The 23,381-nt window shown below is 46.4% G+C and overlaps 3 protein-coding genes across 7 annotated transcripts; 1 reads left to right on the top strand and 2 right to left on the bottom strand.

The window, feature by feature from the left end:
* Positions 1-117: 117 nt before the first annotated feature.
* On the bottom strand, positions 118-5,571 carry LOC133929552 (uncharacterized). Of its 4 annotated transcripts, none has more exons than XM_062376357.1 (14): positions 5,324-5,571; positions 4,968-5,181; positions 4,322-4,526; positions 4,090-4,223; positions 3,798-3,999; positions 3,482-3,720; positions 3,278-3,389; positions 3,025-3,166; positions 2,805-2,947; positions 2,534-2,703; positions 2,067-2,447; positions 1,924-1,979; positions 1,607-1,821; positions 118-1,502 (listed from the first exon to the last, which is right to left on the bottom strand). In XM_062376357.1, the coding sequence occupies exons 2-14, from the start codon at positions 5,172-5,174 to the stop codon at positions 310-312; spliced, it is 3,399 nt and encodes a 1,132-aa protein (XP_062232341.1). In that variant the 5' UTR covers positions 5,175-5,181; positions 5,324-5,571; the 3' UTR covers positions 118-309. The 4 variants fall into 4 exon arrangements, with proteins under 4 accessions (XP_062232341.1, XP_062232340.1, XP_062232342.1 ...); XM_062376356.1 differs by having other exon boundaries at positions 4,968-5,215; XM_062376358.1 differs by having other exon boundaries at positions 4,322-4,372; positions 4,403-4,526; positions 4,968-5,571.
* Positions 5,572-12,782: 7,211 nt separating this feature from the next.
* Positions 12,783-14,083, bottom strand: LOC133929556 (G-type lectin S-receptor-like serine/threonine-protein kinase LECRK4). Its single transcript, XM_062376364.1, has 2 exons — positions 13,870-14,083; positions 12,783-13,782 (listed from the first exon to the last, which is right to left on the bottom strand). The coding sequence occupies exon 2, from the start codon at positions 13,650-13,652 to the stop codon at positions 13,143-13,145; it is 510 nt and encodes a 169-aa protein (XP_062232348.1). The 5' UTR covers positions 13,653-13,782; positions 13,870-14,083; the 3' UTR covers positions 12,783-13,142.
* A 1,405-nt stretch (positions 14,084-15,488) lies between these two features.
* Positions 15,489-23,141, top strand: LOC133929555 (CSC1-like protein At3g21620). Of its 2 annotated transcripts, none has more exons than XM_062376361.1 (12): positions 15,489-16,123; positions 17,032-17,377; positions 18,046-18,192; positions 18,311-18,446; positions 18,898-18,999; positions 19,439-19,558; positions 19,690-19,770; positions 20,521-20,861; positions 21,012-21,257; positions 21,794-22,118; positions 22,218-22,451; positions 22,522-23,141. In XM_062376361.1, exons 2-12 carry the CDS (start codon positions 17,064-17,066, stop codon positions 22,777-22,779), a joined length of 2,304 nt encoding a protein of 767 aa, XP_062232345.1. In that variant the 5' UTR covers positions 15,489-16,123; positions 17,032-17,063; the 3' UTR covers positions 22,780-23,141. The 2 variants fall into 2 exon arrangements, with proteins under 2 accessions (XP_062232345.1, XP_062232347.1); XM_062376363.1 differs by lacking the exon at positions 15,489-16,123 and adding an exon at positions 16,660-16,822.
* The last annotated feature ends 240 nt before the right edge of the window (positions 23,142-23,381 follow it).

The following is a 23,381-nucleotide window of genomic DNA, read 5'->3' on the forward strand; positions in this document are numbered from 1 at the left end:
GAATCCAAGAAATATTCCTAAACTCGACTTTGGTGGGAGGTGAACGTCGCCGGAAAGCTTTCTCGATTTCAGGCATTTGAAGCATTGGAAGCGTGCAAAATTAAAGAACAATCTCCATGAACCAAAAGAATACATGTACATCGCATTCGCATTGCATAGTAATCCCGTACATACAACGCATGCATGCAATATAATCCCAATCCTGTACGGAACGGGCGGTGCTTCTTCTCTGGCTAAGCTCAGCTAGGAGCTGGAGCTCGCTCCATTTGGGTTTTTGGAGGCGCCCTGGCCTCAACGATGAACCTCTCCTCACCTGTTGGAGAAGATGGCCTCCAGATCGTTGTACAGGCCCCTCGACCTGGGCTTCGCCTTCGTCCCGCTGCACGACGCCTCGCCCGCCAACGCCAACCCGCCGCCCTCCTTGCTGAAGCTCGCCCTTGCCATCTCCTGCAGCTGCCGAAGCCACCACCGCTCGTTGGACACCCTCTCCACGCCCTCGCTCCCTCCCCTGCTCCCCTGGGACGCCGCCGCGGCCCTCACCCCGCCCGCGCCGTCAGAAGGCGGAGGCGCCTGCTCCTGCTCCTGCTCCTGCTGCTGCCTCATCATCATCACCCGGTCGCCCAGCACCGACGACGGCAGCACCAGCAGCAGCAGCCCGGCGGACGCCGCCTTGGCGCCTTCCAGGAACGAGCTCCGGTCCGCGCTCAGGCACCGCAGCTGCTGGTACAGCGAGTTCCACTCGTTGCAAACCTGCGCCGCGAATCCCAACACGAACACGCCCAGCATCGCCAGCCCCACGCCGCGCTCCTCGCCGTCGGGCAGCCACCCTCCGTTACTACTGTTGCTCCTGTCGATAAGCACGAGGCAGGCCGCGAACACCAACACCTCGCTGGCCACAGACACGATCTCCACCAGCTGCACCCGCTTCTTGATGAAGGGCTTCTTCAGCACCATGAAGAAGAGCTGGAACGACGCGATCGACAGCACCACCAACGCGTGCGCCCGCGACGACCGGTCCGACGACGCGTGCGCGCCGGCCACGATGCCCACCGCCACGCGCTTCACCGACTCCAGGAGCGTGAAGTAGATCCGAAGCACTCCGAACACCTTCTGGATCAAGGGCGCCTCCGCGTCCTCGTTCTCGTCCTCTGACGCCATGATCCGCTCTCCAGCTCCCGCGCGCTTCCCAGCTCTGCCGCCGATCTGCGTGACCATGTACTTGGGCGGGCCGCGCAGGTCCTCGAAGAGCGGGCCGAGCTTGGCGAGGCAGGCGGTGCGGCGCGGGTCCTTCCACGTCCACTGGCCGCGCTTGCCGGGGCCCAGCGTGCGGCGGATGAGCTCCTGGTACCAGTGGTACTCCTGCCCCTCCTGGTGCACCTCCTTGTACTGCAGCAGCCTGCCCATGGTGATGCCCAGCGACAGGAACAGCAGCAGACCCACCAGGAACGACGTCAGGATGCCGGTCAGCGCGATCCCCACCACCAGCCCTCCCGTCGTCCCGCCTGCATGCATGCAGACCCAGCATCATATCTTTATTCCCTTCCCTTTTAATTTGAGCTCAGCCTTCAGTTGCAGCTCCAGCTGGACGATGATCTGATCTTACTACCTCTGATGAGTGCTGCGGCCGCTTGAGAGATGCACGGCATTGCAAGGATAACGAGCATGATCTCGAACCTGGGGAGCACTAGTGCTCCGTAACCATGCCGCTGCTCCTTGTCTTTGTATCGTAGTCTCAAGTACACAAGGGTGAGAGCGTGCACAAGGATCAGACCGCCCCCGATCACACCCAGCCAGAGCATGTTCCTGCCGAAGTATTTCCACCTACATCCAGGCACATAACAAGGCTTCAATTCATTAGTCTCTCCAGGTTCTTGTTATGCCATTGAATTGTGCAAAGAAAACAGCAGTGGGATTACATATTACCCGTCCAAATCTTGTAGCTTCATGATAATCTGTGCTTCAGGCTTCATGTCCGGGCTCTGCAAGTCATCCATGTTTTACTCGAAAGTAATTGCTTCTGGCTAGCATCTGAAACAAAAGGAGGGTAAACAACAATGAAATGTCACCTCAAAGAAAGACCGGTACTCCATTGCAGTCAGCGGCTTCCCATCCAACGGGATCTGTATTGGCATCGTCGGCTCCCCGTCTCCCGGGATTTCCATTGGTATTATCGACTCTCCTGGGATTTGCGTTGGCATCGCCGGCTGACCTTGTGCACGAGGATAGGAGATGTCAGCTCCTACAGCACTCCTGTCTAGTAGCTCCGAGTATGCAATGGCAGGCATTGTGGAGTACCCCAGAAATGGATCTGCAGCTGGACCTTCCCATGGGAGGTGCATGTAAGGGATGGTCCATTCTATCCCCCTTGCAAACTCATAGTACTCGATCGGCAAATTAACGGACAGCCATCTCGACAGAGCAAAGATTTGGATGTGGCACGCCATTCTCTGAAATTCACAACATCAAATGGTCGGTGGATCAGCCTATGCTCGATCTGTAACCATGCATGAAAAGCTCATGTCGACGTACGTACCAAAAGATTTCTTGATGGCTCCGAGATCATATAAGAAGAGGGCCTTGAGATAGCTCCAGACGCGAGGAGCGACGATGTCGAGACAGTGAGGAGCGTAGCAACAACAGCAGTTACCACAAATACGACAGTGGTGAGTGTCGCAATTGATGATGACGATGCGGGAACAGAATCTGCAGATGCAGTAAAACAAGTGTACCACCTAATGAGTTTATAAATCGAAATTCATTGTCATATATCTCGTAACTAGAAAGCAAAGAATGTTCGTTCATACAGTGCCTCACTTCAAGACGGTCTGATGCTAGGTTCGGGTTTCCAGCCACGTCCTGGGCTGCATTTTCAGCGACCTGAACGGAAACCAGCTTCTCGACTGCTTGTATCTGCAGCGTGTATATACTCTTACTAGCTTCATGAAAGCTGAAAGAAAAATTAACCATGGGACATTATCTTTAAGGTGAAAAAAAGTAATTTATCCGGATATTGGGATATCTTACCTCAACAGATTGCCCCCTGAAACCTGCACTGCTGAGGAGCTGAAGTTAAACACAGGCTTTGCAAACTTTATCAAAACCGGGATGTCGTGAGAACTAGTCCTCCAAGTTGACGTGCCGAGTTTAACCGAAGGTCTTTGTGTATCTATCAAGGACAGACACCCAACACGGAAGATGAAAAAGGTAAATTTAACCATAGGGCCCAAAACTCAGAAATGGGTTCTGAGTATATTGGCTGGAACAGATAGTGGCTAACCATAAAGAAATGTAAATGGCTCTGCTGAATAAACTGGAGTCCCCTGTCTGCTGATTATAGAACTTGTATTGCAGGCAACAGTCACAATAGCGGTGTCTGATATCTTGTTCACCTAGAAAGTGATCGAGAAACTTAATCAGACACTTGAAAAATATGGAGCAAAATAGCAAATCACGCTGCTAGGACTGAAGAATTCGAGCTTACAACGTAGCCAAACCGGCGATTTCCGAGGGTGCTTCTGTTGGTGGGTGTTAGTACGGCATCAGTTGCCTTAAGGACGGTTAGAATTTGTGCAGACGAATTGAGCACTGGTTGAGCGAAAGAGAGGTATATTCTTATGCCCTTTTCATCATTGGTAGCTTCAACAACCCTTGCGGCGCCCTGTATCTGAAGCAGCTTCTCAGGAATGCTAGTGGTGATGCTCATAGAATCATTCCTTCTGTCTGAAATGTTTTAGCGAGTGGTCAGATAGCATCAGCCTTAGTTAGCAGCCAGTAATCTTAATCTAGCAGTAACCAACCGAAATGGAGGGTGAAAGTGGAGTTGGACGTCCTTGTGAAGCGGTGCCCGGCGGCATCGGTGCAGAACCCCCTGCCCATCACCAGAATCAATCGCCCGTACTGCGCGTCGGAAGATATGGTTACGGCGACGGAGTAGCGAAGGCCGGGGCGGAGAACCTCGAGAGTGGACGGCTCCACTCGACCGGGGCCGTACACGATGAGCTGCAACCGGCAACAATGCATGTGCTGTTTCAGCCTTGAGGTGTGGATAGGAAAATAGGATAGTGCAGTGCAGATGGTAATAAAGAGTACATCGCAGTAAGTGCGGTTGCAGGCGAATCCACCACCGCCGAGGCACGGCTCGCTGAAGGAGATGAGCGCCGTCACATTGGACGCGCTGGTGAATGGCGACCCCGCCGTGACGGACGCCGTGGGGGGAACAGTGTCTGCACGGTGCAGGTACGCAGGAATCGAAAGGAGCAATCAGATGTGAGTACGTCTAAGCAAGCAAATGGAGCGTGGGGAGGGGAGGCTGTTACTTAACCAACATCCCAAGCGTAGGTGGCGCAGGTGGGAGCTGGACTTCCTCCTCCTCCTCCTCCTCCTCCTCCTCCTCCTCCTCGGCGGCGGCGGCTGGCGCACACTGCCAAGGTGTGGTTCCCGTCCTCGAGTCCTGCGTAGCTCACCCTCTCCGTTCCAATGCCATTCCCAGCAGATCCCCCGCAGTCCGACGCCCTTTCACCGTCCAACTGCATGACATCAGTTCACACAGCTAATGTTAATCAACTCCTTCAAGAGAAAAGAAAAATCAAAATATATTTCGATTGCCGAACACGGACAGCCTTGAGTCTTACTTAGGCTCTTTCTAACTGACCGACATACATCCTTAACACTGCTGCCACAGAGATGCTGCATTATTGACTAATTGTTCTCTTCTTTTTAGGGGACCAGACGCGCGCCTACCTATGCTATAAAAAGATAAATCACTTCATATTTTTAACATGCCTGTGGTTCCATTTCCAGGAAGAGCAGCAGCTATCCATGCTTGAGTGACGAGCACGCAGCAGCACATTGCGTGCACCATTTTAAGCTAGAATTTGCAGTGTGCATACATGGTACCGGCCGGGTACTCGTAATACAGTAGGGAGCGGGCATGCTGCACGAGGAGTCGAGGAGAGGAGAGGACTAACCTGGCAGGTGATGGTGCAGTCCCCGCAAGGCCCGCCTCCTCTCAGCACAGCTCGGAAGGCGAAGATGGCGGACGCCGACTTGGATACGCGCCGCGGGGCGTTGGAAAAGCTGACGGCGACATCACCGGCGCCGGAGCAGAGTGGGGCAAACGACGCCACAAGGAGCAGAGCAATGCTCAGCAGGCCACCCAGCCTCTTCCACACCATCCTTCTTCTGAGGTACTGGACTAGATGTGAGATGGGCCTATCTATGAGCTAGCAAGCGAGTCAGATTCTACAGTTGCAATGTTGCAGGAAGAGAAGGGCATCTCTGCTACTGAATGCGTTGGGTCGCAGGGAGGGCAGGGGATACATACCCTGCGAGTGCGACAGGGAAGTGAATGCAATGCTGCACAGCCGTGCCGACTGCTCACTAGTAACTAGTACTAGTATTATTAAGGCTCCTCCTGAGCAGTAGCAGTGAGGTAAAAATGGAGGCTGAAGAGGCAGGCAAGTGAAAGGTTAAAGAACTCCCTACCCCCATTGGGATGGGGAAGAGAAGAGGAGGAAGAGGACGGCAATGGCTGCATGTGATGCAGAGCTGTGCTGGAGTGGAGATGATGCGTGTGAGGACTAGAGCAGCCAAACTGTCTTTTGTTTCTACTTTCTTCTCCCTTCCCTTTCCTGACCCTTTGTATTCTCTCTTCCTTTCACCATCAACCTTGAGGCCTTAGACGGACAAGAACAAAACAACAATCTCAAGTGCCGATCATTGTGTTCAATTACGAGCTAGCTCCGTCAAATCTGCAGCTATCCTTTCAGTCCTCAGCTACCGCCGTTTGTTACTAAATTTTTCTTTCGGCTCTCCTCCGAGCCAGTGATTGAGGATAACGTGATGACGATTAGCTTCTCTGACTTGTGCAGCAGTTTTTTTTTAAGATAAAAGGGAGTTTTATTTTATCAAAACAATGAAAATATCTTAGCCTCTGTATTCATAGATGTATGTGACCGATATTTATTATATAGCTCAACCAAACAAACAACCATACTTTGTTCAACAAAAGATCCAACATTGCTATTACACATGGCTGGAAAAAAAACTAGACACAAATACGATTACTAAACTTCCATCTATATTTGGCAAATATCTTTATTATTATGGTCTCCAAAAGACTATATGCAGCTTTCATATTTTGTATTCTTTCTCCTTTTGAAGCAAAACCTAAGAATGAATCCAATATATCCCTAAAGATCACATGCAAAAATGATTCAATGTTTGTATTATTAAAAATTATAGCCCCCACAAGAGTTTCTCTCCTAAGCTCCATATTAAACGTGGATCATCTTATTCTTATCTCCAGCATGACCAATCTTAATTTCAGTGTCAGCTGGTACTCGTGAGTCGTGACCACATACATAGTCTTGTGTCTTGTCATACAGCTAGGTAAGGCAGATCCCTGCACTGTGCATGCAACTATCTACTGTATCTTTTACAGCTCGGGCAAGGCAACATTTTTACAGAGCTAGCTAGTGCTACTGACAGGAGTAGTTTCTGTGATCCCAGCTGAGTCAATCACTACAGCAAATAATGGATGCCAGCCGGAGTGAGTGTATGTATGCATTGCAAGCTGGGGTGGGCCTGGGCTTTTTGATGGAAGGAATAAGTAGCAGTGAGCCACAAACTCTGCTGTAATTTCACACCACATCCCCGTGTTCTTTGAGCTAAACTGTAACAAGTACACTTTTCTGAAGCATAACATATGAACTGAAAATAAAATAAAAAAGGAATGGGAATTAACTGACTGATCTGCTTCCCCTCTGGCGCTGGCGCTGGGGAGTGATATGAATGCACATGCAGAAGCCGCCGCCACATTGCAGGTGAGCTCATTTCCATTTTTGTATTATTCTCCGTCACCTATTTTTACCAATGCAACAGCGCCAACATTTCCATTATACTAGTGCTATTGTTACAGTGATATACCAGACACATGGCGGGAAGCTGGAAAACAAAACAAGGACGATGCTCTCACAAAACTACTGGCATGATTCAGATCTTGCAGGAACCAGGATTAATTAACAACAAAATGTAATGCCAAACCTAGTGGTAATTTGTTTTTCATACTCATATGCATGGCCTCAAACCTCAGATCGGATTCATGCAAGCTCTCAAAAAAAGAAAGAAAGAAGAAGTTTCATGTGCTTCCAGTTTTCAAGTTGCTACGCGAGTGGAATGGTCACCATCATATAACAAACATACTAGCACTAGACGAGTGTCATCGTCTTTACCATGTCAACTAAACCTTTTCGGGTCCTTGAGCAAGCCATTTTCTTCATGGGGTGGGGTGGGCAGTGTCACACCCGGTTTTAAAGAAAACAAACAGATGTATTCCACATGTATGTTAGAATCAAGATGCAGCGACATCATTAGTGATAACATAAACTGTGTCTTAAATAACGTAAACATTCCTTACAAAAGAACCCGAATGTCTGAAAGAAAAATACTAAGAAATCTTCAAACGGCAGCGAAGCGTCCATCCATCCACAGGCGTTGTCCGGGGGAAACACCAGCCTAGGACATAGTCTTCAATCAACGCCTTCTTCCTTCTAGAATTCAGCGTCCTCGCCCGGGACTTTCTCGAAGACTTCACCTTCTGAGCAGCATCCGAGGGTAGGGAAAAGGCAAGCATGAGTACATAAAGTACTCAGCAAGTGGAGGAAAAATATGACATGCAGGCTATTGACAAGGAAAAGTCAACTTGGGGGTTACTGCGACTATGCTCAGCTAAACCAGACTCAAACAACCTAGCAACCTATTTACTAGATTTTTATTCCAACAATTTAAGAACATAACTCATCAGATTTCATCCGACTACCAAACTCACCAGATATCCCATATCTGGCTACCGACTTATCGGGAGTACCACCACCCGACTACCCAAAACCAACCCTTAAGGTTCCCATCTAATCCTGAAGAAGTCCAAGCCGCTCTTGATCGTGAGCACGGCTGATCGATCAGTTTATTTACTCTGCAGAGTTTGCACACTTTACCCACGAGTCGTGATTCCCTTTTTGCCTTACACTTCCGGGGTGTATGGCCGGGGTCTCACTACAAGGCTGTTACAAAGTATCTCCACATCTATAAGCACCCACTGAGGTTTCACCGCTAACAGGGATTCCATCCACTGCAGAGGCCCCCTCTTGTGCCACTGAACCAACTATTGGTGCGTACAGAATGTGAAGAACACTAATTACTTAGCCAGGTCGTACCCATATAGGCCTCATGGTTGTGCTGTTATGCCAGGTTACAGGCTCCAAGAACCGGTCCTTAGGATCCCACACAGGAACGTACACAAACCCTGCTGTGTAGCTCCACCACATACTAGCCATCCAGTTGGGATCCCTAAGTTCAAGTGACTACAAGATTATCATTTCTCCCAAGTACTTGTTTCATAGTTATTAATCAAATTTCATAACAATTCTAAACCCTGACTGCACTAGCATGACTACCCTTTACATGTCCCAAGACCCCAAAAGAGGCTACAAGGAATGGCCATACAAATTCTAGTAAACCCTATTCATGGGATTTCAAAATTAGACAAGCATGCAACTAAGGAAAAGTAAACTATAATGATATATGGTGAAATCAAGGTGATCAAGGACACTTGCTTTCGTAAGTTGGCTGCTCAAAATCTTCAAAAACTTGATCCTGAATACTGGCACTCTGCTCTCCTCCTAAAGCCGAAGCACACACCAGAAAGCAATAACAAAACAGCTAAATACATCACACCAAACAGGAGAAACTAACTCTAAAAAGGCTATGAACGGAAAGTACACGCTGCTACGGTCTCGGGAGCGCAAAAATCACCTAAATCGGAGTTCGTATGGAAAAGTTACACTAATTCTACTCTACAGGGGCTTTTCTGAAAAATTGCATGGACTAAATTGTAAAAATAGAAAGTTCTAGGGGCTTATGTGCAAAGTTCAAGGACCTAAACATAATTATCCTAAAGCTCAGGGGTCTAAATGCAATTATCCTAAAGTCCAGGGGCCTAATTGCAATTATCCAGAACTATCTAAGGGCCTTTATGTAAAAACAGTGAAGCCTAGGGGTCTATCTATAAATTTCCCTAATTTCAGAGAATAGATTGAATTATTTTTATACTGAAAATCTTAATTAATGCGCAAGGCTGACGTCACTGGCTGACTGGGCAGCTGACTGGGCATCCAGGGCTGACTTGGCTCTGCCACGCAGGACAGGAACATCCACGTGGCGCGCTGACGTGGCTCGGCTGCTGACTGGATTAAAGAGGACACGTGGCGGCTTTCTACCGGTCTGCGAAAGGGTATTCTGCGATCTAATCGGGAGCGTTCAACAAAGATCCGACGGCTGAGGTTGATTGGGGGGGGGGGGGGGGGACAGGCCGGCGGCGATCAGTAATCGGCAGCGCCGCCTCGGACTTCGCCGGAGACCCGCTAACTAACGTTGCCGGCCGCCAAACTCTTCGGGAAAATGTGCAACCGAACGGGGAGGGCACGGGGAAACTCACCGGAGGCTTGTCGACGGCCGGGGAGGTCTTGGCGGCGGTCGGCGATGACAACGGCGAACGGCGGCGCTCGGAAATCGACGGGGACCCGGCTGCGACGGCGGAGAGGCAAAATCAGCGGGCGCGGAAGCTTCCTGGGAGACCAGCGGTGCCGGAGAGGAGGGTTAGCTCGCCGTGGGAGTCTTCGGGTGCTGCTAGCGACGGAGGAGGGCGGCGGAGCTTACCGGTGAGCGATGACGGCTCGGTCTGGCGGCGGAGATGCGTCGGCGAGCAGCGAAACGGGCTCCTCCCGCTACTACGAAGCTGCCGGCGAGCTCGGATGCGAAGAGAGAAGGCTCGGCGCGGCGGAATTTGCTCGGCGATGGCGGCAGCGGCTCGGGCTTTCTCGGTGCGTGCGCAGGATGGGAACGGAATGGCGACTGCTGCGGCTAAATAGGCGAGGGCGGGCGCGGGTGGTTGCGCAGGAGCAACGCGTAGGGCGGACGTGCCGGCAAAATCGGACTCGGCGCGCAGCAGCTGCGGGATTGGTTTGGATACGGGCGCGGGCGCGGCGCAGCGGTGGAGAAGATAGCGCTGACAGGCGGGTCCCTCTGGTCAGCGGCGCACGGGTTGGGCCGAAATCATGCGGAGATTTGGGCTGGGCCGAGGCTTTTAAACGGGCGTCACAGGCAGCTAGAATTATACTACCACTACTGACTTGCTGAGCCCATCTACTATCACTTCTCGAAAAACTGAGCTCATAGAAAACGTAAGCTTGCACCGCACATAGGTCCAGCAGAAAATTACTAAAATAAGGAGAATCATTCAAATTCAACCATCCCTTGTTCTCTTCTCTCTATTTACCTCTCAAGCTAAGATACAAACTAGTTCGGTGACGCATAATAACCAGGTATAACACACCACGGCAAACTAATAAGCCAAACAAGGTTCAATGACTAGAGCAGACAGATGTAAAACACACCCACAAGTTCAAATATCTATAGAACATCTCTATTTAATTTCTTGTTCCCCTTTGAGTAATAGCCTGCTTATAATATGCCTATGTGTCCCAGAACGAAAAAATTGATGTAACAACAACAGATTTCACCTGTTGGATTGTAATAACCGATAATAATAATAACAATGTGATCTTCTAAACCGTTGCTCGGTTGGACGATCGGAGACCGTGGATGCGTAGATCTCGTCAAGATGAATCTGTTTTGCTATCTACTATCGCGTTTGGGCACTTAGTGAATTCGTGATGAGCTCAATAAATTTAGACCATTGGTTAAAACAAAAAAAAAAGATAAGGCTCGGTGGGATCGGCTCCCACCCGATCCCACCCGCACTCACCACGCCCTCGCTTCCTGGGCTGACGCCGCCGCTCGCCCAATCCCTGCCACCGTCCCCCCCCCCCCCCCCCCCCCGGGTTGCCGCGCACCCCGCCTCCCGCCGCCGCTTGCTCGATATCCTGCCGCCGTTGCGCCCAACCGTCGGCTGCCGGTCGGTGGTGGGGAGGGAGGGGAGTAGGGGGGGCGTGGTGGGGAGGAAGAAGCAGGGAGGGGGGCCGGCTGGCCGGTCGGCCAGAGAAGAAAAGAAGGAAGGAAAGGAGGGGAAGAAGAGAAAGGGAGGAGGAGGAGGAGGAGGAGGAGGCCGTCCGCGGGTTCGCTGGTTTTTCCTCGCGGTTTGCGGTTCCGCTCCAAAGGTGACTCCTATGTAGTCCTTAGATGCTTGTAGGTGATTGAGTTTAGTCATCTGTGTTGTCGATTAAGTGTATTATTGGTCCAGTTAGTGAGTAGCGCGTCATTTAAATTTGAGGTCTAACCGGTGTTGGTCGCGAGTGTATGTCTATAATGAAAGTTGTAGTTTATGTTATAGGCGTATCGATGGCGTTGGCGTTGTTCTTTTTGGGTAAGTGGTTTAGGTGCTTTTGGCTATTTGGGGTCGGTGTCCGGTAAGGTTTAGTCGTACGTTGTGGCTTATTCTTCGGTCTTTGACTGAGCTAGAGGGGGGGGGGTCTTACTCGGCGTCTAGCAAGCTAGCTGGTAGATGTCTTTTTGAAGCCTTCGGTTGTCGAATGCTGGGTTTTGGTGTTTTAGCGTACGTCTTCTTTTACTTCGTCGTTGCAGCGTCGTTGTGCTAATTGTGTGTTTGTTCAGGTGGTGCCACTTCACGTCGCGACTAGTGCCCGGTTTCATCGTCGGTGAAGGCAAGTGAATGTAGCGAATGACTATGCTTTAACATATTATTTGGTTGCCTACATTCTTTTAAATACAATGCATTCATCTAACATGAATAACTGATTATGAGCTGATTACTATGTTGTTTACTTTTCAGAAGTTTACTCGATTATTGATTTACGAAGTGCAGTAAGCATGATATGCCATTCTATAGTTGTTCATTATTGTATTATGCAATGTTTTTTTTAAGTCTCAAGCATATTCTGGAAGTTATGTTATTGGTTATGCTTGAAGCACGTCATACATATACATCTCATGCATTGAAAGTTTGTCGTCGTCTTCTGGCCGTGACCGTACCGGTACAACACCGTATGTTACCCGATGAGAGGTACGGTGCACACCCTTACGTTACCTGAGGAGGGGTAAGGGTGAGGAAGAACATGTCATGTGCATGGTTATGTATTCTTATGAAGTTCAATGAGTTATTCGCATCAAGATCTTATTTCCTTTAGTTGGCTTGTATATATGATGCGGCTGTGAAGGTTTATACCAACCGAATGTTAAAATGGTTAATGTTGCCGTTGGACTTGCTTAGTCATAGTCATTTCTCTTGATGTTGGCAGTCTGTTTCATTACTAGTTTCTATTTAGAAATATTTGCATATTTAACCGTAGCTAAATAGCTCCTTAAAGTACAATTCACTTGCTGAGATTTTTGAATCTCACACGTGTTTTCTTTCCAGGTTCTTTTTAGGTGTCAATCGCATGCGAGATGGGTAGCTACACGTCGCCTACGCGTTCACCTTCGCTTTTGAGCTAAACTTAATGTATGGTTAGATAATGTCTTTTGCCCTGTATTGTATATAGTGAATCTGTGGTGGTTAAGTTGTATGGTCGAAGATTGTACCTCGTTTGCTAGGATCTTCATATTGCTAGTGTGATATTCTATAATCTGTTCTGTGTGTGTTGTTGCCTGTTATACCTCCACTTTTAGGGGAGGTGCTGCCGAAATTTTTCTTTAACTTTTGGCAGATATGTAGGTTGGTTTGAGTGATCTTTCGGACTTGTTTTGGTCCTCGGGGTGTTACGTGGATACATACCATTTTGTGATGCAAATTACCAAATGATCTCCATACAACTAAATCAGGACAATAGCACTCGTGAACATCTATTTGCTAAATTACATGCATCTGCTAATTACCTCTTCCTCACTCCATTCTTCCTTTCTAGTGATTGCCGGACGGGAAGCTTACCTTTGTAGTGACAGTCAGAGTTATCAGCTGCCTCCAGATCGCATCAGTGACTGTGAAAATGATGCAGGTGGCGGAGGCCGCTGAACTTGAGCGCCTCCTTCCATCATCTGAACAACGCTCTTCATAGTAGGCCGTGTCACTGGTTGATTCTGTGTGCACCAAATGCCGATCCTCACCATCCTTTCCAACTCGACCTCATTGACACATTCGCCGGCTGCCACTTTCTTTAAGTCACCAGATATCACATGCTCGTAGGCCTGCATTCCTCACCAGCCAGCTTCAGTTCCATGCTCTTCTTGCAGCTTATTATCTCAAGAAGCATGACACCATAGCTGTAAACATCTGCCTTCACAGTGATTGTCATGTTCTTGCTCCATTCTGGTGCAAGATATCCACGCGTGCCTCGGACGCCAGTGAAAGTCTTTGTCTGGTTCCCTATTAGCAGCTTCGCCAGGCCAAAGTCTGCTATCTTTGCCATCCCTACGCTGTCAATGAGTATGTTCTCTGGCTTAATATCACAGTGAATCATAGGGCCCTCTATCTCTTCATGAAGGTACTGTAAACCCCTTGCAACATCCAGCGCAATCGCAACCCTGTTGCTCCAACTAGGCAGTGCATCTAATCGCAACCCTGTTGCTCCAACTAGGCAGTGCATTCCTTCATTGCAGAATCCCGGCAAGCACACCAGGTTCCGGTGGTGCGTTCGTGCAATTGCCCGCACTTCCCTTTGGAACTCTCTCTCTCTCCCCATTTTCCGCCATCCTCTCAAGCCTCTTCACGGCAATGTCCTTGTTGCTGTTGATCAGTACACCTTTGAACACCGTACCATATTCGCCCCTTCCTAGCTCTTCAGCAAATGCATCTGTGGACAACTCCAGATCCTGGAATGAATATGATCGAATAACTAGGTAGGTTTCATCTTCATTTCAAAAGTCTATAACTTGGTTTATATCTGGAAGCACACCTACCGAAATGCTCTCGTCGTCAAATTCTGAGTCCTGCTGTTGTGGAGCCCTTGTGTACCTCAATGACATCCGATGCTTGCAGAGTAGTGTGGCTGCTATGAGCACAAGTGACAAAATGGCCAATGCAGCACCTGATATCAACATGGCAATTGAGACAGCACTTCCAGTATTTCTGAAAACACTTTTGGGTTCAACCGTTAGTCCACACCCTCCAGCAACCCTGCATGCTTTGGTTAGCACTTGAGAATTCAAAGCCAGGGAGGCAAGAGCAGCTAGTTTCCCCATTAGAACTGACCTGACAGAAGCTATTCGGACCACAAACGCCTTTCACATCGCGGCAGAGGCAGGCTGAGTAGAGGTGGTGATTATGAACTTCACTTGGCTGCCCTCATTAGCTGGAATCCATTGAAGACCACCATACGTTAATTGAACTGAGCCACCAGAAACGGGGGGGATCATCCCGGTTGGCAGTCCACACAATATTTCTGGATGCACCGACGATAAGCCACACTCCGATGGAGAAGCCTTCATCATCGGCATAGAAACCAAAAGCAAAGCGCCCTGAAGCTGAGACCCAACTTTGCACACCACCTGCATCGATTTTGGACCCCAAAGGAATGTAAGTCGCGTTGGCCTGATCTGCCACAGCAGGAATAGCTCGGCTGAAGAACAGAATCATAGACAGAGAGAGAATATCGGGTGGCATTTTTTTTGGGCGTAGGAGTATTGTTCCTTGGCCTCTGCAGAATGAACCGATTGGTTCTCAAAGGAGGAGGAAGTTGTAGTGCACTCAAGATGTAATGAGAGTGGCAGGCACAAAAGGTGGAAATTAGTTTCGCCAACAAAAAAGAAGGAAAAAGCAAGAGGAAAGGTCCAATTTTCTGGAGCGCCATAAATCCTCAAGTGTAGAGTACAGTTCGGATGTTTGGGCACAGTGGCAACTCTGCACTAGCACCTAGTCCACGACTGGCTGGGGTTGGGTGACACAATTGCAGTTGAACGACAATAACCGAATAGGAAATAGGAGTATAGGACTTGCAGAATTGTTGGGTGAAACAATTACTATCTGGTAATAACTAGGCCATGTGAATAAGGAAGTTCTTCATGTCCAGTCTCGGACCAATCTTAATGATAAAGAGTTGTTCTCAACAAGTCATGTAGATCCTCTTACGTCTCAAGTGTTGAGGAGATAGCACGACTAAATAACAAAAACAAAACCTCATAGAAGCCTAGAACCAAATCATGTGACTTTGTCATGTGAAACCAGGCCAAAAACCAGTCAACCCACGCATGGTTTAAAGCTTTTTTATAGAAAAGAAAACATAAAACAAATTGGTCATCTTACCAAACAGTATGGGTTAACACTGAAAAATCTGCATGCTTTTCATGTGACCTATTCGCAGAAGATATTTCTAGTGAGACTACCCCAGATTCAGAGTGAATCGCATAAGAAGAAAAGAACTTCAAAGGAAGAACAGTAGATGCGAGATAATGACGTTACTCGGGCGCAGGAAGTGAGGAGGGAGGGTTGTGTTCTTGTCTTGTCGGCCCGTACCAGTGGCGAAGCAAAATAAGTACTCCCGGCCAGAAACCGAGGGAACATCCCGGCCCGGTTGGCTGCTGGAATGGTGTCGCCGCCGACACGCGGCCAGCCAGATAGATGTCCACGCACCGCAGCAGGGCGTCCGACAGATAGAGCGCCGTGGCCGACGACGAGAGGATTCCAGTCCAGCAATGTGGATGGAGAAGAAACATTCCAGTCCAGCAATTTGACGCTTTGCTGTGTTGCATTTGCATCCACGGGAACAAAAATCTATATACGCGCTTTATGCAGCACCGTCTCCGTCTCGATAACCGTGGCTCGTCACTGATTATAATTATGCCAAATAGCGAGCTGATTGATTCTTTTCCAAGGTGACCGTTGCGCTCCCCGACACACCGACCTTTTTTCACTGAATTGAATTCCCGAGGTGGCAAGAAAACGGCAGCAGCATACATACTCACTCGACAGATGGGAGTATCATCTCATCAAAATCAGTTTCGCTGCTGCTGCGGTTGCCTAAACCGGGCTGGGCGGAGGAAGCTACCAGAGCAGACCAGATTATTTGCAGCAGCCGGCCCAAGGAAGCAAGGGAGGCCGCCGGCTATCAAGGAGGAGGAGGAGGAGGAAGCAGATTGCAAGCTCCTCCCCCTTCCTCGAGTCTTGCTTGCTTTGATTGCTTCTCCCCCCTCGCTTAATCCAACCAACCAAGGGCAGGTACATATGTTTCTTCTTTTATCCTCTTTTTTTTCTTCTTCTCCCCATTCAGATGAGATTTGTTCACCCGCTACGTTCTTTCCCCTGTTGCTGTTGGATTGGATTGGATCACCTCATCTTTCTTTTCGCTGCTTAATCGCAACTTTACTTACCCTCTTTTCGAGGTGCATGGCTCCAATTCGCCAAAAATCCTAGATTTTTCGCTAATCTTATGCCTTAGTTGTTATGTATCTGCAGTCTAGCATTCTTAGGATATGATATGGTATAAGGACTCAAAAGACGAAAAAGGACCAGATAATAGCACCTACTTATTTTAAGCTTCCCCTCTTTTTAAAACAAAACTTATATCATGTCGGCGAGCAAATTCCTTTGGTCAAATCTGCAGTCACACGCTTCGGGATGGGCGGAATATGTGCAAAGTTACCAGCTTTCGAGCATTCACATGGCCTATTCCGCGTCCGAAACGCGTGAACTGCTGCAGTTCAATCAAAAAACCGCCGGCCTGGCCTTTCACTTCTGTATTCTGTTACCTGTTCCTTCCAGTCATTGAGTGCACTGTTCATAAGTAGGGTTGCAATCTCCATCGCCATCCATTCATTGGTTGCTGTCACGTTCTCCCTTCCAGTGTAATTGAGAATGTGTCAGTGTCATCCAGCACCTTCGATTATCAAATTTTAATGTATAATGTCATACAATCGGGTATCAGATTCTCTTGCACATGCTCACAACTTTGATATTGGCCCTCATAATTGATCATGTTTCAACTGAATGTGGGGATCTAAGCAAACACAAATTCATGTGATTGTGATACAAGTTTTTCTCGCAGATATGCTTTATCTTGGGGCACTACCTTGTTTTCGCGCCGTATGGTTCTAGTCACCCTTACATTGTACCATTTACACGTGCAGGAGTTCGCTGGCAAGTTATTTAGAGGGCAAACATGGCTACGATCACTGACATTGGCGTCTCCGCGGCTTTCAACGTATTGACTGCTATTGCGTTCTTGCTGGCATTTGCATTCCTACGGTTGCAGCCGATCAACGACAGGGTCTACTTTCCAAAATGGTACCTCAGGGGGATGAGAGACAGCCCAATTTTCTCTGGTGTAGCTGTGCAGAAATTTGTCAATTTAGACGCCAGATCGTACTTGAAATTTTTAAATTGGATGCCGGCTGCTCTCAAGATGCCCCAGGATGAGTTGATAAGCCATGCAGGGCTTGATTCTGTTGTCTATCTACGGATATACCTAACAGGGTATGCTAGGCGCCTTTTTTATACTCCGCCTATTATGAACCATTTGCCTTTGTCATTGCATTTTCAGTTGTCACTCGATAATTCCGGAAGAATGCCAGTTGGTCGATGGGCATTTAGTTTACAAGTTTATGATACTGTGTTTTATTTGTGGTGATGGAAGGACATCATAACTTTTTGATCTGCATGTTGGACTAGAGGGAGGTTATTATTGCACGAGTGTTTATGTACAATGGACCTTTTGATAATTTTGAATTTCTAGGGCATAAATCAGGGGAGGAACAACCACCAAATTCAGTTCTCTGTACATGCATTTTGTGGGAAATATGCATGTTTCGTAGGTAGGATTTACTTATTTTGTCTTGGTAAGGTGTCACATATGTAAGTCAGATCGTATTATTTGCACATAACACTATAGCTACAGGGTCCTCTGAATGAGACCACACATTATCAGTTGAGTTTTGTACTTATATCCTTCCATTTTATGAACCAAGCACGTTTTTACTGTTGACTCTCTCTCTCTCAATGATTTAGCATTGCGTGTGGAACAGATAGTTGGGCAACTTATACAGAGTTATAATTTAATTTATGTGTGATTAATGTCCTTCATCGCCATTATTCATGTCTTCCAATGTCTCTGCATTAATAGATTTTTTTACTAAGTACTGCAGGCTCAAGATATTTGTTCCAATTACAATTTTGGCGTTTCTTGTCCTGGTCCCAGTGAACTGGACCAATGACACCCTAGAACGCATGAACGTAATCTACAGTGATATCGACAAACTTTCAATATCCAATATACCTAATGGGTCAAAGAGGTGAGCAATAGATCGTAAATTAATTGTTTCCAACTTGTATGCACCTTTTTTAGGCTTTAACTAAGCTCCAACGGCAGAGGTGTGGCACATATTTTCATACTCTCCATGTTTTGTACAGGTTTATAGCTCACTTGACCATGGCTTATGCCATCACATTTTGGACCTGCTATGTATTATTGCGGGAGTATGAAATTATTGCAAACATGAGGTTGCGCTTTCTTGCTTCAGAGAAACGCCGACCAGACCAGTTCACTGTATGATTTTAACCCTGCTATTCTGTTCTTGTTTAGTATGGCTTGATAAATATGTTTAGTTTGTGTTGTATATATCATCGAATAATTGGATAAGTCGAAAGACACTGGCACAAACTTTTAGTTAATAAATTCACCAACTTTGTGTAGTAAACGATTGAAATATTGCAATTTCCCATCATCATATGACAAACCAAATTTATGTTCAGATCCAACTATTACTTGGTCTAAGACTTCGATCTATGGGTTTTACAAGCAAGAAGCTACTTCTGCAAACATTTTTGTCCCACATTAGATATACAGGATGTGACTGCAAATTCCACATGAGCTTAGTTTATATCCCTTTTTGAGAGTCAACTTTTTTCAGCTGGGAATCATCTCAGCAGAATTGTCTTGATAAGTTGATGTGCCTTTGATGAGTTTGTTAACTGTAAGTCGCCAATGGATTTGTTAGGTTCTTGTGCGGAATATACCACCAGATCCTGATGAATCAATCAGTGAGTTTGTGGAACATTTCTTCCTCGTCAACCATCCTGATCATTATCTAAGACACCAGGTATCCTTACTAAATTGTGGATAACTATGCTCAGATGGTTACTGGCCCCTGCATTAGGTGTCTTTGCTTTTTGTAATTTCTTTTCTACCTGTTATCAACCTGCTTTGTGGCTTTGTAGATTGGTATAATGTAAAATATAGCTGCTCTTTTTGTTAGAACTCTTGTTTCTGCAAATTATGAGTGGTTTCAAACAGAACTGGTGAAAGTAGCTCCAGTTTCATGTTGATCATATGATGCAAAAAAGATTTAGAATATCATATGCATCAGGCCAATTTTATTTCACTACTTCATTAGAAAACCACAGTTTTTTTTGTTCCTTATACTAACTTCTGTCTTTGTGCCTTATCTTCACGAATCTTCTTTTGTCCCAGAGGTCTTATCTAAAGTATCAGTATTTTATACTAGGGCAATAATCTTTATATGTCTTGTTGCTCTGTAGGTCGTTTACAATGCAAATAAACTTGCCGATCTGGTTGAAGAGAAGAAGAAGATGCAGAATTGGCTCGATTACTACCGACTCAAGTATGAGCGGAATCCATCAGAAAGGCCCACCACCAAGGTTAGTCTGCAAGAGTAATTAGCTGGCCATTTACTGTCCATATAATTTTTGATTTGTTCATCTCTAAATTGGAATGTTGTATCGGTATCCTTTGTTTTAATTCCTTGTCCTTTCCCTGGACTTTGTTACAGAATGGATTTCTTGGATGTTTTGGTTCCAAGGTGGATGCTATTGACTACTACAAATCAGAGATTGAGAAGATAGGGAAGGAAGTAAGTTGTAGCATCTGAACTAATATAACCATCCCTTGCATCAATGCTTTTTTCTGTGTACTTGTTTACATATATACTTATTTTGATAGGATTTATATACGGGCGCTGCTCCAGTGGTCCCTTTTCTAAAACGATTATGAATATCAAAGCAAAGTTAGTTACTACTAACTAGAGGAAAATTAATATGCAATAGTTATCAATACTGATCATCTTGATTTTCCTATCAAAACAGATCCTAACTAAACACTGAAGAACATAATCCTAACAAAACACTGAAGAACATGGACATGAGAGAATCATATGAGGTGTTGCAGCAATGTGATCATGAGGGTCATCAATATTAACTTGTAATTTGTGAACGCTATAAGTGTCATCCAACCATATGTGGCAGGCCTCAAGCACTGGCAGCCATGTTCTTCAGATTTTGGCTTTACGGCGACTGCAACTATCACACTATCTCCTCCAACACTTGAACATACATGATCATCAGGAAAGGCAGAGGCAGATTTCATGTCATAGATTTTGGACGGGTGTTGTTAAATTAAACACATTAACTATTGTACGGATTTACCCCTACTTGTCAACAACAAACTTTGCCTCGAGATATATATATATTTTTAAAAGGACCACCAGAAGTTTTTGGTTCCTTTTTTGTGTTTCCAGGTTTTGTATTTTTTTTTTTGTGCATTAGATTTGTTTACAGTTAACATGCAGATAATAACTTTGAAAATAATGCTTCACAATACACAGGAAGCTGAAGAGCGTAAAAAGGTCATGAAGGATCCAAAGTCAGTTGTGCCAGCAGCCTTTGTTTCGTTTCGCTCTCGGTGGGGTGCAGCAGTTTGTGCTCAGACCCAACAAACCAGCAATCCAACAGTCTGGTTGACCGAATGGGCTCCAGAACCTCGTGATGTGTACTGGAATAATTTATCTATCCCATTTGTTTCCCTCACAGTTAGGAGGTTGATAATTGCTGTGGCATTCTTCTTCCTGAACTTCTTTTTTGTCATCCCAATAGCAATGGTACAGTCTCTTGCAAACCTTGAAGGAATAGAGAAGGCACTTCCATTTCTAAAACCCTTGATTGAAGTGTAAGTCTACTTCCACAAGTTGATCATTCAGTGTGTTTATGGCATTTCCATTACTTTTCAGCATAGCTGTAGTTTGATTGCTTAGATGGTAGTATTTTGCATGTTCTTTTGATGATATCCCCTGATTTCTGCTTGTCAACTATTATGCAGACCATTCATTAAATCATTCATCCAAGGGTTTCTTCCTGGAATTGCTTTGAGGGTCTTTCTTATACTGCTTCCAACTATACTGATGTTTATGTCTAAGTTTGAAGGACTGATATCACAGTCATCACTGGAGCGCCGATCTGCATCTAAGTATTATATATTCTTGTTCTTCAATGTATTTTTGGGGAGCGTTATTACAGGATCTGCTTTGGAGCAGCTTAAAACCTACCTCCATAAGTCAGCGAATGAGTATGTCCTGTGCCATCACATCTACTGAATATATATTTGGTCACTTTGTTTGTAGAGGTAGTTGAGTCTTTTTGTTTCAATGATAATTTCACTTTACCGATTAATCTTGGGGAAAATACAAAACATAGTCCTTGGTACAGGTCCAACAAACGGTAGTAGTAATGGTGGTGCCTTCTAATATTAATCAAGGATTCAAGGTTCTAGACTTCAAGCAATAGCGTCCATTCTAGAAGAAAAAAAGGTCAGGCGATTAATGCGGTCAATGTGATAATTAAGCTTAATATAGAGGATAGACTGATTGTTTCGTACTCAATAAATTTGGCAGTAAGACCTGACTCTTGAACTAGAATGGCCATTACATCATCGCCATTACATACTATTAATTATTGGAGCCTTTTTAAAACAGGTTAATGTTGGAGCCAACTCATGTTTGTTTTCATTATTTCATATGTTTCTAAGAATCTATTCCTTGCATTCTCTTACTGAAACCAAATGGTGGTCATGACTCATGAGTGTCCAAATTGCTTGTTTTGCAGCATAGCGATGATCATCGGTGTATCCATTCCAATGAAGGCAACTTTTTTCATAACGTATGTAATGGTTGATGGTTGGACTGGTATAGCTGGTGAAATATTGAGATTGAGGCCACTGATATTCTTCCATTTGAAGAACTTTTTCTTGGTAAAAACTGAAAAGGACAGAGAAGAGGCAATGGATCCTGGTAGTATCTGCTTCGACTCAAGTGAACCTCGAATACAGCTATACTTCTTGCTTGGCCTTGTTTATGCTGCAGTGACACCATTCTTGCTTCCGTTCATATTGGTATTCTTTGGGTTCGCATATGTTGTTTACCGCCACCAGGTAGGGGCCCTCTAAGAGAGTATGGATCGTCAAAGTTGCTTAATTCTGCTTACTTTTTCTTAATTTACTTTTGTTTGCTTTGGTGTTGCATTGTTTTAGATAATAAATGTGTACAATCAGCAATATGAGAGCGGCGCACAGTTCTGGCCAAGCGTCCATGGTCGTATAATCACAGCGTTGATCATATCACAACTGCTGCTCCTTGGACTATTGGGCACGAAAGATTCGGAGGAGTCGACGCCTGCGCTGCTTGTTCTTCCTGTGTTGACCTTTTGGTTTTACAAGTACTGCAAGCACCGCTATGAGCCTGCTTTTGTGAGGAACCCCCTACAGGTGGTTGTGTGCTTGTTGCTCAACATGCATGCTCGGTATAGGTGGGTGATGCTGAACATGTTTGATGCAGGAAGCAATGCGGAAGGACACCCTGGAACGTGCTCGGGAGCCCAACTTGGATGTGAAGGCGTACCTGGCGAAGGCGTACCGGAACCCGGTGTTCAAGGCCGACGAGGAGGATCACAACTACTCGGTGGTGGATGACGACGATGCCTGGATGGATGAGGAGGTGATGGTGCCGACCAAGCGGCATTCCCGGCGGACCACGCCCGCCCAGAGCAAGCAGGACTCGCTGTCTGTGCCGGAGACTGTGCATGAACGACGATGATAGCAGTAGCAGCTCAGCTAGACGAGGTCATACATACAGACTGATACAGGGAAGAGAGATGAATATTTCTACTCGACTAGTCGGTGTACAGACTGAAAGCCAAAACTTTGATCACCGGATGATCTTCAGTCATGGCATGCCACCTGACAAGCATCGAATGACCATCTCTGCTCCGTGAGAGATCCATGCCTGGCTCCCAAGCTCAGAATAGTAGATCGTAGTCCTCCCAGAATATTACCTTGTCTGATCATGCAGCTAGCCACTTGCAGGCTGCATCATACTGTATATATGGTACTGTATGAAGTTTGTTGCTGCACCATCTGATCAGACATGGGAGTGAAAACCTCCACGATTCCTCGTCCTGCTCAACCATGCAGCATGTGAGCTTCCTCTCCAGTCTCCACCCGATTGATTACTATACAAGCATAATGAATGAATGAATGAATGAATGAAGCAAGGGTAGACGATGACAGGCTAGTCCTGGCTATATAGATATTTTTTCTGGATTTTCTCTTGAAAAAAGTCAGAAACTATTAGAAGGGTTAACTTTTGGTCGTGATTGAAATGAATTGGAAGCTAAGAAAGAGGTTAAAAGGAGTTTT

Source organism: Phragmites australis, chromosome 9 (genome assembly GCF_958298935.1).
Source record: "Phragmites australis chromosome 9, lpPhrAust1.1, whole genome shotgun sequence".
In the NCBI taxonomy this organism is placed as follows: Eukaryota; Viridiplantae; Streptophyta; class Magnoliopsida; order Poales; family Poaceae; genus Phragmites; species Phragmites australis.

Bases quoted from the DNA above. Each gene is read 5' to 3' on its own strand.
- LOC133929556 (XM_062376364.1), bottom strand. From the start codon at position 13,652: ATGGGGAGAGAGAGAGAGTTCCAAAGGGAAGTGCGGGCAATTGCACGA.
- LOC133929552 (XM_062376357.1), bottom strand. From the start codon at position 5,174: ATGGTGTGGAAGAGGCTGGGTGGCCTGCTGAGCATTGCTCTGCTCCTT. The intron at 4,527-4,967 runs GTTAGTCCTCTC...GATGTCATGCAG, and splicing joins ACTGCACCATCACCTGCCAG to TTGGACGGTGAAAGGGCGTC. The intron at 4,000-4,089 runs GTACTCTTTATT...TGCCGGTTGCAG, and splicing joins GCAACCGCACTTACTGCGAT to CTCATCGTGTACGGCCCCGG.
- LOC133929555 (XM_062376361.1), top strand. From the start codon at position 17,064: ATGGCTACGATCACTGACATTGGCGTCTCCGCGGCTTTCAACGTATTG. The intron at 19,559-19,689 runs GTTAGTCTGCAA...ACTTTGTTACAG, and splicing joins CAGAAAGGCCCACCACCAAG to AATGGATTTCTTGGATGTTT. The intron at 21,258-21,793 runs GTATGTCCTGTG...CTTGTTTTGCAG, and splicing joins CTCCATAAGTCAGCGAATGA to CATAGCGATGATCATCGGTG.